This window comes from Lampetra fluviatilis, chromosome 33 (genome assembly GCF_964198595.1).
Source record: "Lampetra fluviatilis chromosome 33, kcLamFluv1.1, whole genome shotgun sequence".
NCBI classification, from domain to species: Eukaryota; Metazoa; Chordata; class Hyperoartia; order Petromyzontiformes; family Petromyzontidae; genus Lampetra; species Lampetra fluviatilis.
Genome location: NC_136307.1, coordinates 4,912,097 through 4,927,220, shown reverse-complemented (window position 1 = coordinate 4,927,220; position 15,124 = coordinate 4,912,097). Strand labels below are relative to the sequence as shown.

Genomic DNA, 15,124 nt, shown 5'->3' with positions numbered 1-15,124 from the left:
TGAGAGAGAGAGGGGGGGGGGCAGTGATGGATGAGAGACGGGAGAGGAAGACGCGTGAGAGAGAGTAGAGAGGATGGAGAGATAATATTGTAGGAGAGCGTGGGAAAATAGCAGGGAGAGCGGAGAAGTCAGAACGAGAAATCCGAGAGGGGAGTGGGAGAGGCCAGAGGGGGAGATGTGCAGTGGAGGGGTGAGGCAACAGAGGGAGAGAGATAAAAGGAGATATACGGGAGAGAGAGAGAAGAGAGGGGGAGAGGGAGGTATGAAGACGAGGGCGATGGAGGGAAGAGACAGGGAGTGAGGAGGAGACGAAAAGAGGGAGGGAAAAAATTATAGTAATATTACAAATATTACATAGAAAACATAGGGGGAACATAGGCATGGAGTAGGGAGAGAGGGGGGTTAAAGAGAGAGGGAAGAGGTAAGAAGGAGCAGAGCGTGACATCTTTTGTGAAACATTTCATTTAAAAAGGGGGAGGGGGGCACATAAAGCAAAGCATTGAAAAAGAAACGAAATGATGAACGAAGCAAAGCGTCGACTACACCGAGCATCTTCTTGTTTCCTCTGATCGTAAAAAAAATTGAGAGGGAGGGAGGCGAGAAAGAGAGGGTGGACAGAAAGGGAGGGAAGTAGGCAGAGAGATAGAGGGGGGAGCGTGGAGACGCAAGGAGAGGAGAGGCAACGCGATGAGACGGAGTGGAGAGGAGTGGAGAGACGGGCTGCGTGCAGAACGAGAGAGAGAGAGAGTGAGCGGGAGCGGGGTTACATAAAGCAAAGATTTAAAAAAATACGAAATGATGAACGAAGCAAAGTGCCGACTACACCGAGCATCTTCTTGTTTCCACTGATCGTAAAAAAAGAGACGGAGTGGGAGAGGGAGGGTGGGGAGCGTGGAGACGCAGGGAGAGTCAGAGGCAAAGCGATGGGACGGAGTGGAGAGGAGTGGAGAGACGGAGTGGGAGAGGGAGGGGCGGGAGCGTGGAGACGGAGGGAGAGGAGAGGCAAAGCGATGGGACGGAGTGGAGAGGAGTGGAGAGACGGAGTGGGAGAGGGAGGGGGGAGCGTGGAGACGGAGGGAGAGGAGAGGCAAAGCGATGGGACGGAGTGGAGAGGAGTGGAGAGACGGAGTGGGAGAGGGAGGGGGGAGCGTGGAGACGGAGGGAGAGGAGAGGCAAAGCGATGGGACGGAGTGGAGAGGAGTGGAGAGACGGAGTGGGAGAGGGAGGGGGAGCGTGGAGACGGAGGGAGAGGAGAGGCAAAGCGATGGGACGGAGTGGAGAGGAGTGGAGAGACGGAGTGGGAGAGGGGGGGAAGCGTGGAGACGCAGGAAGAGGAGAGGCAAAGCGATGAGACGGAGTGGAGAGAGAGAGGGAGGGAGAGGGCGCTGCTGGCGCGGGGTGCGTCAACCGTGGCTGGAGACAGAGCGAGAGGGAGAAAACGAGGAGTGCCGCCACTCATCATCATCACCACCATCATCACCCTCCTCTTGTGCCCCTCGTCATCTCCCACATCATCATCAGCTGCTGCTGCTTCGTCGTCGTCGTCATCGTCGTTAGCTCCCCGCTCCTCCCATCGCGCGTCCACACCCACCAGCGCGGATATGAGCAAGCGATTGGTGTCCGTGGATTATGAAGTATTCGGACGGGTTCAAGGTAAAACTGATTATTATTTCGTTGTTGTTGTTGTTGCCACTTGTGCCGAAGAGTTGTGATCGCGTCGATATGATGGCATCGATTAATTTTCCGGGGAATTCTCCCGTGGGATTTCCCTCCTTGCGACAGCCGCCCGTCGGCGGGGGACATCGACCCAGACGCGGACGCGCCTCGAGGGACGAAGCCGTTCGATCCCGGTGTGCACTTTTGCACAGCCACGAGTTTGAGGTTAAATGATAACTTCAATCATTATGATCACGATAATCATCATCATTGTCGTCGTCATTAAAATGAGCTTCAGCAGCATCATCGTCATCGTGAAAAATACAAACCAAGTCATCATCATCATCAAGAACATGATCAGCACACAATTCAGAAACAAACGGTAATTAATTACACCGTGTGGCCTTAAAAGAATAAAACATATATAACAGACGACGTGTCGGGCAATGGCCCTTCATTGCACAAGAGGGCCATTGCCCGAAACGTCTCCAGCTACATATGTTTTTCCTTTTAAGGCCACAGTGTTGTCATTGACGAATGTGTTGAGGTTTTTTTTGTATTAATTCTGCTCGTGCACCGCTGCCCACTCAGCAGTACTGTCGCCGCATCATTGCACGGACATTAACGATCAGCATTTAAAACGCAATCAACCCCAGCAGCAGTGGCATTAAAGCACGCATCTTCTTGGTTCTTTCGGTAAAGTCACGTAGAAGGGAAGTAATACAATAATAAAAATAAAATATTTTATTTTATTATGTTTTATTTTTTATTATTAAAGAACCAAGAAGATGAATCCCTGCAGTCACGAAAGCTTTAAATCGAAATTTAAAGCACGCATGTTTAGCCATGCTAGACCCTGATTAGCTCTCGTCAGATCTCGGAGGCTAAGCTGCATTTCAACCTGGTTAATGCAGTACTGGGATGGGGCAGTGCATGGGAATAATCGCTGTGGTAAGCTTTAGGCTGGTAGGTGTCCTCAAAGGATGGAACCAAGGTAATGTATTTAAATACATCTGTGAGGAGCTTTGGCTGTCACGCCGTCGTGTGCATGGTGGGTCCTCTGGTTTTCGCTCACACGAAGCCAAAACACTCGAAATGAAGATCAATTGTCCAAACATCCCAATGTGGCACGACCCTCTTAATAACGTATCTTGAGACTCGGGTGAAGCCTTCCTGGGTTATTATTCGTTACAGTATGAATCATCATCAACAACAACAGCAGCAGCATGATCGGCATCATCCACAGCGTTGTCATCGTTACCAACATCGCACCTTCAATCGTTCGGGAAAGCCTCACGGTGTCTCAAGACAAATTTTAGGCGGGTCCTTGGTCATCGAGCTCCGCAAGGCCAACATAATTATTTTAAAAAATGAAAACCCATATTTTTATTGTCATACTCTTTGGTTCTTTCGGTAAACCCACGTAGTTATAAAATAAAATAAATCACGACGTTTTGGGCGCAACACAAGCATCCGTCATCAGGTGGGAAAGCATGGTCTGCTGCTGATGCAGATGGGTGTAGCCCAAGGGTCATAAAGAAGTGGCCGGGGCTAGTGATGTTAATGTGGGAAATTAGCATGTTAATGCAAGATAGAAAAGCGGCCTCCTCGACGAGGGCACGGAAGTGGTTATGTTAATGTGAGAGATTAGCATGATGTTAATGTGAGAGATTAGAGGGCACGGAAGTGGCTATGTTAATTTCAGAGATTAGCATGGCGTTAATGTGAGAGATTAGAGGGCACGGAAGTGGCTATGTTAATGTGAGAGATTAGCATGATGTTAATGTGAGAGATTAGAGGGCACGGAAGTGGCTATGTTAATGTGAGAGATTAGCATGATGTTAATGTGAGAGATTAGAGGGCACGGAAGTGGCTATGTTAATGTGAGAGATTAGCATGGCGTTAATGTGAGAAATTAGAGGGCACGGAAGTGGCTATGTTAATGTGAGAGATTAGCATGGCGTTAATGTGAGAAATTATTGTCAAATTTCGTGCCGGAGGGACACGCAATTATCCGGAGAAAAATCCACTCAAAACGAGGGGCCACCACCCCCACCACCACCCCCACCGTCTGCATGGTGACACACGTCTGGGTGCTCATGAACAAGGGAAGAGGGGGGTAGTCGGGGTGGTGGTGGTGGGGGAGTCGAGCTATTTCGGGTTGGTTGGACCTGCCATGGCCCTTAGCCGCGGGGTTTTCTATTTATAAACGGGCCAGTGGCGGTAGTGCTGTTGGTCCAGATCTGTCCAAGCGAGTAGGCGCCTCGTGCAGGGCGTCCATACGAACGTGGAATGTCCACCTCTGGATATGGAGGAAGTGACACGCGGCGTAAGCGAATGATGTGGTGATGCTGCTGCTGCTGTGTTGGCAAGTGATGCGCAGGCAACAAAATCAACACATTTGTCAATAATACTGTGGCCTTAAACGGGAAAACATATATACACCGTAAGCGACGTTTTGGGCAATGGTCCTTCTTAATGGCATATTCAAAATAACCATTATCCGAAGAAAGGCCATTGCACCGCTGGATGAGGGCCTACCCACGCCATACGGGTTGTGGGGGAGAGGGGGGGGTTATTTGCCCATACTTCACCGCGCTGGCCAGTGCGGGTTTTGTAAAGGGCGGGAAGCAATAATATACTGTAGGTGGTAGCACAGAAAGTACGATACAACAATGGATTTTTGTCTCGATGCTCTCTGATTCCCACCACGTAGCCTCCCCCTCCCCCCGCATCAGCCTGGCGCAGTGCACCAGTGGTAGTTTTGTATCTTGTGACTTCTTTCGCACCGTACGTAGCCAATGGCGCGAATCAGAGGTGCGGCATTAGACTCGCACTGTGATTAGGGGCCGTCCATAAATGACGTCACGCGATTTTGGACGATTTTTGGCACCCTCCCCCCTCGTCACACGGCGTCACAAAATTCAGACCCCCCCTCAAATATGACGTCACAAAGCTCTGCCCCCCCCCTCCCCAAAAAAAACATGCTTCAAATCGCTTTAAACTATTGTAATTGTAGTGCGTATTTAATGTGGCGCTGCACTCTGATGTTGTAGGAGAAAACATTTATTATGAAGTATATTTAATTAAGTAGAACGTGTTGTCCATACTTATTTAAAGTTGCGCATTTTGATGTGACGTCACATTTCTCAAACTCCCCCCCCCCTCGTCACACATCGTCACAAATGTCTGACAACCCCCCCCCCCCTATTGGTGCGTGACGTCATTTATGGACGGCCCCTTATATAAGAATCACCGATGATGCTGTCGCGCAGACGTAGCTTGACCTCAGCGAAGATGCGGATTGAACTTCCGCCGCGTGCGTCGATGGGTGCTTGCTGACGTCATTGTGTCTTTGTCTTCCCCGACAGGAGTGTGCTTCAGATCGGTGAGTTGGGTGTTCATCTCTTACTGAGGCCGTAATTATAATATGCTCAAAATGTCCTCCCCCCAATATATTGCTATAATTTTTTTTGCTATGCTTTGTAAAAAAAACAACAATTTGCTAAACCTTGGCCATAATATCTGGACTTGTCTTCATGTAAATTAATGCATAGATTTATGTTTATATGATTGTGGTTATGGTTGTACTTTATTAATCCCTAATCTCTGCCATTACATACAATGAAACAAGAAATGGTAAAAAAAAGTAAAAACAGAGCAATGTAATACAATACACTATTAGACATTATTGTAAAAAATTAATAAAATGTCCATCCCACGTGTTAAGTGATTTTTAAAAATATATTTTATACAGGAAATGAGTTTTCAAATTTAGATATTTTTCTGGGTTGGGACCCCCAGGCACCCTGGAAGATTTGGTCCCCCCCAATGTTGACTCCATGGCTACGGCCTTGTCTCTTACACTCTCACGCGCGTGTGCGGGGGTACGGGGAGCGGTGGCGCGGCGGTTAGCGCTGCGCTACAAACCCGGCGACCCGAGCTCGATTCCTGTTCACGGCTAACACCGGTGGCGAATATCTGAACCGGCGCTGAGCCACATCCTAGGTCAAACATTAAAATGTGTACCTGGTGTAATGGGGTAAACGTCGTCACGAGGGAGACAAAGGCGGCCAGGCGCGGTGCTGGCCACCCCACCCCTTTGCGTACCATGGTCAGCCTTCATAGGTGCTCGCTCACAGCACCTGCCCCAACAGCCTCTATACGGGAGGGGGGATCTTTGTCTGTACAACACGTGTGGTCTCCGCGTCTCCACGTGGCCGGTGTCTCGCCGCACACCCCCCCCCCCCTCCGATGTGCCCGCGCAGTACACGGAGGAGCAGGCGAGGAAGCTTGGCTTGGTGGGGTGGGTGAAGAACACCCCGGCGGGCACCGTGGTGGGACAGGTGCAGGGCCCCGAAGACAAGCTGCAGGCCATGTGAGTTTCGCACCCCCCCCCCCATCGCGAGTGGTTGCAGCCCGTTTGCTGGTAATAATTTGTCGACGAGTATTTATATATTTAAAAATATATTTCTTCGGGAGTACTGGAGGAGAGCGAGAGAGGCGTGGGCTAAGTAGTCACGACCACAACGAGAGAGGTGGTTGTTGTTACTCGATGTGTGAATCAGTGAATGACACCTAGGGCAAACACTCGTTTTTATTGGTGGCCCAGCCGATTATGTTGAACTTCTTTAGCACCGTATGTGGCCCACCGTGCTTATCGGAGGTGCGAGGAAGGCCATTCTAAACACAAAAAAGTAGTTTTAAAGAAATTAGTTTTAAATATAGATTTAAAAGCGTGGTGCGATTATGATTACGGTAATGTTGTCGCGATAATCGTGTTGGTGCTACGTGGTGGTCAGCAGAGGGCAGTGCAGAAAAAATCCATTGTACTGCAGTTCTATGTTCCCGCGTCTACGCTCCCAAGCCTTAACAAACCTGCACTGCCCAGTTGTAGTGAAGAATGGTCTTAATTGCCCTCACGATCAGCAATGACCGTGGATTTGCGTAGAGACTGCGAATTATTTAAAACGACAAAACGTAACGGTGACATGTATCTGTGCAGGAAGAGCTGGCTCAGCAACGTGGGCAGCCCCAGCTGTCACATCAAGCGCGCGGACTTCAGCAACGAGGGGGAAATCACAGCGCAGGACTTCAAGACCTTCACTACGCGCTACTAGACGCCGGCCAGCGAGGAGGGGGGCGTTTGGCGGGGCCGGTGGAAGAGACGTGGAGGGAGAGACGTCTGCAAAGGGGAAGCTGGAGGGCATAGAGGTGGCGAGTTCGGCAAGGGTGAAAGGCCACACGTGGTGTAAACTAAATCGAGGTGTGCAGGGGTGTTGGGCAGACATCTTTCGTGGAAAATAATGACTTGTTGAAATTCTCACGCGGGAAATTCAGTGCAGCCACCCAAGTAGCGAAATTATTAAGAATGCGGGGTATGGAGAGGATTTAAGAAACTTGGACCGTTTCAACTGCCCAGTCGGATGTGGAACGGCAAACTTTTGACTCCAAGTTCAATGTGCCAATTATGACCACCACAGCGATAGTCTTTAAGATTGTCCTCAATGGAAATAAGACATCGCACTCACTCTCTTACGTACGTTCAGTGTTACAACCCATCAACAGGGGTCGTAGTGCTACAATGTCCGTGTACCAGTGGTGTCCTCCAGCCAGGCGGTTGCATTCGTATACAGTCGTTTGGAGCACTCCTTCTGATATTAGGAAGCCACTGGCGCTATGCACTTTAAAAAATAGATTGAAAACACACTTTTCAACTTGTGTATAGTTTGTCCTTCCCACCGCACCTCCGATTAGCACGGTTGGGTATGTACGGTGCGTCCCCCTATGCAACGGTTGGATGTGCGGCAGAATAGCGAATGGTTTTGCTTTCTTTCAGTCTCAATTTACAAACGGCATTGCCCATGTGATGGAAGCGTATGCATGCTTACGTTTGGTAAAAACAAATGTGAAGAGATCGAATTCCAATTTTAACCCCAGGTCTACCTTGTATAATAAAGAGACAGCGTCGTCTCAAAAGGGCTCTCGCCTGGTTAAATGGTTCGAGTGAATGATAATTATTAAGTGCAGCTGCATTCGATGCAGGCAGCTGAGATGCTTAATTATTTATCTCTTTGCGACAGAAACGATGCCAAGCTTGCTTGTTAATAAAAGTGGCTTACACAATGGTGTCAGGTTTCAGGATTGTTGATTTATATAAAAGTTTTCCATTTCAGAATGCAGCATGCGTGAACAATGAGTTATTTTGTCAATTTACTGCTGGATGAAGGCCTCCTACATGTCGTTTCACAGGGTTTGTTTGACCATACTTTTGCCAAGCTGGTCAGCGCGAGTTTGTTGATGGCAGCTGTAGCCAGAAATCCAAACCCAGTTTGGCAGATTCACAGCGCAGTGCGCTAACCCGCGACTAAGCCACCCCATGGATAATTAACCTTCACTAAATCTATCGGCAATTGTAGCTAAAATAAAAACATGTTCAAAAAGCAGCAGAAGACGGTCAAGTTTATTTGTATGAAATGAACACGAAGCTTTTAGCCATCTGAGTGTACAATGCATTGTTTTGTACAAAGTTCTTGCTGATGTGTTTTGGTAGAGCTAAGAATGAACTCTTGAGACGATGGGGATGAGATTACGCTTGAATTCCAACATCATCTGTGATCTCCGATCTATATAAATAACGGCAATTGCATACAACGTTAATTCACTCAAGCAACAGCCATTTGAACAAGCACAAAGTTGGTCCATCGGATAGATGAACGGTAACCACGTTTCAGATGTCGAGATTTAACAAGCTGGGAAAGCAGTTGTGATGTTTTGTTTTATCGGAATGCTTAAATTCCACAGAACTGGGCTTTGAGTCTACATCTGCAGATGTGGTGAGTCTCACTTTATCGAGGCCATGATGCTTGCAACACCTGAAACAAATAAAAAACACACACGCATGCAGTGGCATCATTGCAACGCAGCTTTAGACGTAAAAAGTCTTAACATGTTATGCTTAACCAATGGGATTAGATCCAGTTGTGTGGATATGATCATTAGATGTTAGTGCTGTATATATTTTTTTCCCTTCCAATTTTATGTTCGCTGTGCTATCGGCATGTCATATTTTTTTTATAATAAACTTTAGAGAACAGTCCTGCAAGAAGTCACAGGACTACTTTTTAAGACGCCCCATGATACGTATTTACACGAGAGGTAAACGTTGTATATGCCCTGCAAAGAGCATGTCGCTTTTCATTTTAAAGTTATTTTAGTCAGCCATTCCAAATTGACTGAAAATCAAATATAATGCGAGTTCATTTATTGTGCTGTCATTGGTGACTTGCTGAGACCATCAATACACGACACTTGGGAACCCAGTTTAATCACCATCGACTCAACCCCTGATTTAAATTCCAGACCTCAGCGGTGCTGCCTCAGCATATTTCAGAGTATAAGCCCCCAGAAGCCACCTCCAATTATGTTAGCGTCAACAGGGTCGTGCCTTTATCAGCTAGCCGGATTTCTCTGCCAAACAAGAATCTCTTCTGTGGCTACAGCTGCCGACGTTCAGACATCGCCGTATGAACTCACTCTCAAAGTCGATCTTCTCCACGATGTTCTTGGGCTTCACCGTCTCCTCCTGGTTCGCGATGTAGATGGTCCCTGGCTCTCCCTCGTTCCAGCCATACTTGCTCATCCACACATTGAGTTGGCCGTCTGTGCGAGAGTGTGAGAGTGCACGAGTGTATGTGTGCGCGTGTGGTGGAGCGAGGAGGAGGTGGCGGAGAGAGTCGGCGAGTATGTGAAGTGTGACACGCCCAGATGTGGGTGTACTCTAGCACTCTATTAGCGAGGCTAAGATGCTCGCGGTAGCAGTAGTGGAATGAATATCGTTTGCCGGCCATTTTAAAGCGGCAAGCCTCACGTGGCCGCGGGCCGTATGAAATAAAGTCACGGGCTGCATGCGGCCCATGGTGCCATAGGTTCCATCCACCCCTGCGTTAATTTCTGTCATGAAACATTAAAGAGAATCTCCGCCCATACGGTTCACCACCTGGGTCGACGTGAACAATGAGTCTGAGTAGGGAGACCTCGTGAAAACCTAACCCCGTACCTGTGAGTCCGCCGAGCATGTCCGAGAGCAATCGCTTGCCGATGCGCTGGTACGTGATCCCGACCACATGGCAGATGACTGCAGGACACGCGCAGCGAGACAACAGAGTTCACAAGGACCAGCCGCTGCATGCACCAGCATATCCTGGCTATACGTACCAGAGTTCCAGCGCTTTGGAGGCAAGGGTTGGTGGATCACGCAGATAATCATGAAACCCCTACCCCTACTGGGCCTTGCCATTTCCAGAAGGCATTACAGCGAGCAGATTTTTTTACCCATCTGTGTGGACCTTGATTGTTCCTGTGTGAGACTTCAATGGACACTCTGGTTTCCTCCCACATACCAAACGTGCCCTTCAAAAGGAATTGGCCGAACATCTCAATGCAGGATCCTGTTTAAAGTCTTCAAACTGAACGAGGCTTGGGATTAACAAATGGTGTTATTTATACAATACATATTTCCCTAAGTTACTTACAATGTGTCATCAAGTCACTCCAGACCACATTTCAGTTTATGCTGAAGGCTCTGAGAGCCAAACTGGAGCAACGCAACGACGTTCCTAAGAGTTGCAGGAGAAACATCACAAACCATCCTGAATAGCTGCCTTGTTTAAGTCATCACACAAAGCAGGTGTGTGTCAATGTGTTTTAATACGCACATTTTCTAATGGAGTCTTCAAATCCGGTTATTCCATCAACCAGTGTTTCGTCCAGTTCCGTCTTCGGGGGAACAAGAAGGAAGGCATTTGCGGCACAAATCATGACACACAAACGCAACGTGCAGTATTAATGAGACTGAGAACACGATAGCATCCAATTGCTGGAGAGATAAGTAACTACAGGTGTACCGATGTATCGATTAATATCGACGATTAAACTCAAGAGCCATGAATCTTGCACGTTTTTTTAAAGTTTTTGTTGCAATGTATTCACATGGCAGCTACGTTCAATGCAATGTTAATTATTCTGAATGACAACAAAACATAGGCAGTAAATTGTTCCAATACTCTCATCAGCCATGATCTATGCTCTGCTGGATAAAGGCTGTGACCGCCTCTCAGTCTTGTGATGCAACAATCCATCTCGCGCAGAGGTCGGCAACCAAAATAGCGAGACATTTTTTTTTCGAATTCGGGATAAAATCTGAACATTTCAAGAGCCGCAATGTACGTGAACACAAGACGGTGCTCCTTATCAAATAACGTCCATAAAGAGCCGCATGCGGCCTCTGAAGACAGGTTGCCGACCCCTGAACGAGCGCCTACACGCGAGCCGATTTCATTGCTCACACTGTGTGACACACCCTTGGAGAGCGGTCCACCTCAACTCACCCAGAAGTTCTGAAAGCGGCAGGTCTCCAGGAGCTCTCCAAGAAGCAGGATCCTTCCCAGCTGCTTGTCTTCCAACTGCTTCACCTCGGTCAAGGCTCAATCGTAGCAGCAACGTTTCCATTCATAAGTTGTCCCCAGCTTTATCCCAACTGTCCTAACAGTGTCATGTTATGAGACGAACTCACAGAGAGCTGCACCCTTCGAGTTAGAGAACTGACCATCGAAGCGGATATTCCTGGGTTACCTCAGAGATTGCTTCAAGGTGACCTCTGTTCCACAAAGTAAGAGGCAGGACTTTGACACGCCACCATCGATGTTCGTCGCATGACAGTAAAACAGATATTTTTAATTCTTAGAAATGGAATTTTGTCAAATTAAGTTAAAATGTTTTTTGTGGTTATTGTTAACTGGGTTGAGACCTTCGACCTAACTATCCTTGAGAATCTACTTTATTCACAGGAGGCTGAAACTAGGATTCAAACACAGAACCTCAGCGGTGTTGGCTCAGTGTTTCTGACAAGGTATTAGTACCCCCAGCCACCTGGCCCTCACTGTTAGTACAATTACTATGATATCCAGTATTTTTCAGCTGCCAGTGATAAAAATGTATTCTCACTTGAAGCGAGTCAATGGTCTTAGCCCGGTCACCCAATGTGACGTGCGTCTCTACCGCTTCCATCTCAAACGCGAGCACTGCTCTCCCGTGACGTCAATCCACCCGACACATCCACCTCGACAAGGATACATGGACCTGGTCGATGAGGCACTTGCAGAGCGTAAAGTCGGTGTGCGGAAGGTTGGTGAGTGCCTTCAGCAGGATCTGCGCTGTCACGGACGTCTGGAAGTAGGCCGGGTTGAACTGGTACCTGCAGCGCAAGCGGGCACGCGTGGCGTTGTCACGTTAACCGTACGCACGGTAAATTGGCGGAGCCAAGACGGAGGCTGCCCTCTCTACGCAAGGCTGCCCATTAGTCCAGTTACAGTGATCCATTTCACAGGGGTGAGAAACTTGTTAATTAACATTTGGCACACCATAGAATGAGTGTTTATTTCAGGCATCAAGTGATGAACAGATTCAAGTTAAATTGATTACGCTCATGATGCATGCATCGCATTGTGCAAGAGAATAAATTATTTATAAAGTATGTATGTTATTATATTTTATTAGATTTAAGCAAACTTGGAGTTTTCATGTATTCAAATGAAACATACATTTTAAACAAAACAAACAGGCTTCGAACCCTAACTGCAACCCGTCCCTAGCCCGGCCACTAATCCAAATTATCTAACAAACTCCTAACAGCTCTCCTCCTAGTCCTGACACGAACCCAAACCCTGGGTTACATATATCACACGTCTGTTCACAGTGCAGTGCGAGGAGCTACTCACAGTTTCAGAACCGCCAAGTTAGCCTCCAGGTCGTAGGCGTTCTCCTGCGCCTGTGTCTCCACGTAGCGCTCCAGCGTTCCCAGGTTCTCTGGGTTGTACCTGCCCCAGGAGACACCACACACACACACAAAGATTCACCGTGATGTTTTTTTTGTGGAGTGTTGGGGCAAGTGTTATCAGCGGGCACCTATTAAGAGAACACGGCATGCACAGGCACACCAACCAACGTCATGCACACGAACATGCAAGGTAATTTTGATCAATCCACTGCGGGTTGAGGGCCTCAACACCGTCGTTGTGGTTGAGTAATTGACCAAACGTCATCACGCAGGTCATTGCGGGTTGGTTTAGGCGGGGAGCACAGACGTTGGAATGCGGTACTGTACAACACGTGTCCACGTGAAGAGTGATAATACTTATGGTTTTACTTATCCCAAGGGAATATGGAATTTCCAACGCCGGATCAGGGCTGTAAAATGTAAACGAGTGCCCCCTTGTGTCTAAGTGGAACATAACGGGTGTTAATTTAAGTAATGAATACGTGTACACAGTGTAGCTTTATGCGCATAATCACGTGTGCGCTTGTGATGGTCTCTAACCCAATGCTCGGTATACGTGGTGCTGTGACGTGTGGACATTCCATATAACTATGGCGGGTACCATTCCCTACATAATTACAGTACCACCGCCGATTTCCCAACACGAAAGTGGTGCAACCTCTTCGGACGGCGCCAATTTCACCTACACTCTGATGATCACAGCAATCACCATCGGCCGTTATCAATCCACTGCTGGATGAAGGCCTTCCCAAAGCAGCCATATAACTGCGACGCTCCGTGGAGAAGCTCGCAGCCAAGCACATGCCGAGAAAACGCCGGGCGCGTCATGCCCGACGACACGAAAGCCGAAATCACATCGCGGAGAGATTTGGTTCGGGCGGTGGTTGTACAGGCGGTGGCGTGATAATGGAAACAAAGATGCACCAGTTCACGATCTTCATTGACCCACTGGCGAAGGCCTCGCAGCCACACAACGCGAACACCCCACACGTGTCGCTGCAAAAACGTGCAGAACACCACGCGCAAGAAGCCCGCGCTCCTTTAACGGAGTCCGAATAGCAAACACCAACCCCACACGAACGCGCTCCTGGTGCTCTCTCGTCGCGGCGAGCGCCGCAAGAGGTATGGCTCGCCTGAAACCACGCTGCCGCCATGATAAGGCCACGAGAAGAAGGCCGAATCAAAACCTCGGGGCTCCCACTTCACTCGCAACCCTACGGCGCCGCCGGTCTCTCCACAGCCCCAGCGACTAGGCCCAGCTCTCCCCGTGCGCGTGTCCCCATGGCGGGGACGGCTTACGGACCGGTCGATGCCCCTCAGCAGCACCGTCACGTTGGCACGCATCTGCTCGAAGGCCGCCGCCATGATTGCCCCCCTCCGTCTTCTTCCCCCGCCCCCTCTTCCGGCCCCCGCCCCCCCAAAAGGGGGAGGGGGCTTCCTCCTCTCCCGCTTCCTCTTTCGGCCCCCCCCCCTCTACCCACAGGTTCCAGATTCCCCAACGCGGATAGGCGCGCCCGGCGCCATTCCCCCACCCCCCCGCTGCTCCCTGATTGGCCGACGGCGAGGCGCGCGCGCGAGCGCGATTGATGCCGATGGAGGGAGACGGCCGAAGCCACCAATCGTGCGCCTCGAATGTAACCACCATGGGGGGTGGGGGGGAATGGGTGGGGGAATGATGGGGGGGAATGGGTGGGGGGGAAAGGGTGGGGGGGAATGGGTGGGGGAATGATGGGGGGGAATGGGTGGGGGGGAAAGGGTGGGGGGGAATGGGTGGGGGGAATGGGTGGGGGGAATGGGTGGGGGGCCCACGTGTCTTCTCCAACGCCTATTAACTGTGTATCTCTCTGGCCTCAATGCATTCCTAATCGAATGAGCCAATAATGTGTCCCGCGCGTGACGTCACTCCACACGAGCCCCCTCCGCTCATTAATAATCATGAGCGGGTGACGTCACGCCACATGCCGCATCCCTCCCCAATAATCATGAGGTGGTGACGTCTCTCCATATGCCGCATCCCTCCCCAATAACTATGAGGGGGTGACGTCACTCCACATGCCGCACCCCTCCCCAATAACCATTAGCGGGTGACGTCAATCCACATGAGGCAACAGCGCCCCCTCATTAATAATCACGAGCTGAACAATTTTTCTATTGAATGTTTCAGATTTACTGCAATATACTCCCGTCCTTGGACGGGCACACAAACTAGTTTCCTATAAAAAGCCATTGCCAGGAAAATTTACTTATTTATTTTTCTAAAGCAGCCTTTGTGACAAATGCGTTCAGTTTGTTTCTGTATCTCAGGGAGAGGTCCTCTATAGCATTGGCTCAAGGAAACCGACCTCTGCTGATGAGAAACCACATATCAAAACCGATCCTGAATGTCCTCGCTGTAAAACCATGACTAGGAATCTTGGTTCTGCCGATGAGACGCTCACCGAATGTTGAAACCGGTCCAGAGTTTGCTTGTGTTGAAGCGGTGCTGATGAAATTGTCCATTCCCAGACGGACGTCTGGCTGATGGGATGTGTAATTGCTGATGCGGGGATTCACATATGGGAAGGTTATGCTTTATTTTGATATCTTCATCAAAATACATCACATGGAAAATACCGTAGGAATGGAACATCG

The 15,124-nt window shown here is 49.1% G+C and overlaps 2 protein-coding genes across 3 annotated transcripts; one reads left to right on the top strand and one right to left on the bottom strand.

Moving 5' to 3' along the window:
* Positions 1–1,161: 1,161 nt before the first annotated feature.
* On the top strand, positions 1,162–7,782 carry ACYP2 (acylphosphatase 2). The gene is made up of 4 exons (XM_078872197.1): positions 1,162–1,653; positions 5,028–5,044; positions 5,925–6,034; positions 6,662–7,782. Exons 1-4 carry the CDS (start codon positions 1,602–1,604, stop codon positions 6,774–6,776), a joined length of 294 nt encoding a protein of 97 aa, XP_078728323.1. The 5' UTR covers positions 1,162–1,601; the 3' UTR covers positions 6,777–7,782.
* A 319-nt stretch (positions 7,783–8,101) lies between these two features.
* Positions 8,102–13,891, bottom strand: EIF3K (eukaryotic translation initiation factor 3 subunit K). 2 transcript variants are annotated; one of them, XM_078871865.1, is made up of 9 exons: positions 13,797–13,891; positions 12,435–12,533; positions 11,791–11,911; positions 11,046–11,123; positions 10,374–10,434; positions 9,716–9,793; positions 9,193–9,318; positions 8,504–8,531; positions 8,102–8,282 (listed from the first exon to the last, which is right to left on the bottom strand). In XM_078871865.1, exons 1-9 carry the CDS (start codon positions 13,856–13,858, stop codon positions 8,246–8,248), a joined length of 690 nt encoding a protein of 229 aa, XP_078727991.1. In that variant the 5' UTR covers positions 13,859–13,891; the 3' UTR covers positions 8,102–8,245. The 2 variants fall into 2 exon arrangements, with proteins under 2 accessions (XP_078727991.1, XP_078727992.1); XM_078871866.1 differs by lacking the exon at positions 8,102–8,282 and having other exon boundaries at positions 8,500–8,531.
* Between the last annotated feature and the right edge of the window lie 1,233 nt (positions 13,892–15,124).

Excerpts from the sequence above, each read along its gene's own strand:
- ACYP2 (XM_078872197.1), top strand. The coding sequence starts at position 1,602 with ATGAGCAAGCGATTGGTGTCCGTGGATTATGAAGTATTCGGACGGGTT. Across the intron at positions 6,035-6,661 it reads GAAGACAAGCTGCAGGCCAT|GAAGAGCTGGCTCAGCAACG; the intron begins GTGAGTTTCGCA and ends GTATCTGTGCAG.
- EIF3K (XM_078871865.1), bottom strand. The coding sequence starts at position 13,858 with ATGGCGGCGGCCTTCGAGCAGATGCGTGCCAACGTGACGGTGCTGCTG. Across the intron at positions 11,912-12,434 it reads AACTTGGCGGTTCTGAAACT|GTACCAGTTCAACCCGGCCT; the intron begins GTGAGTAGCTCC and ends CTTGCGCTGCAG. Across the intron at positions 10,435-11,045 it reads GCCGCTTTCAGAACTTCTGG|ACGGAACTGGACGAAACACT; the intron begins GTGAGTTGAGGT and ends GTTCCCCCGAAG.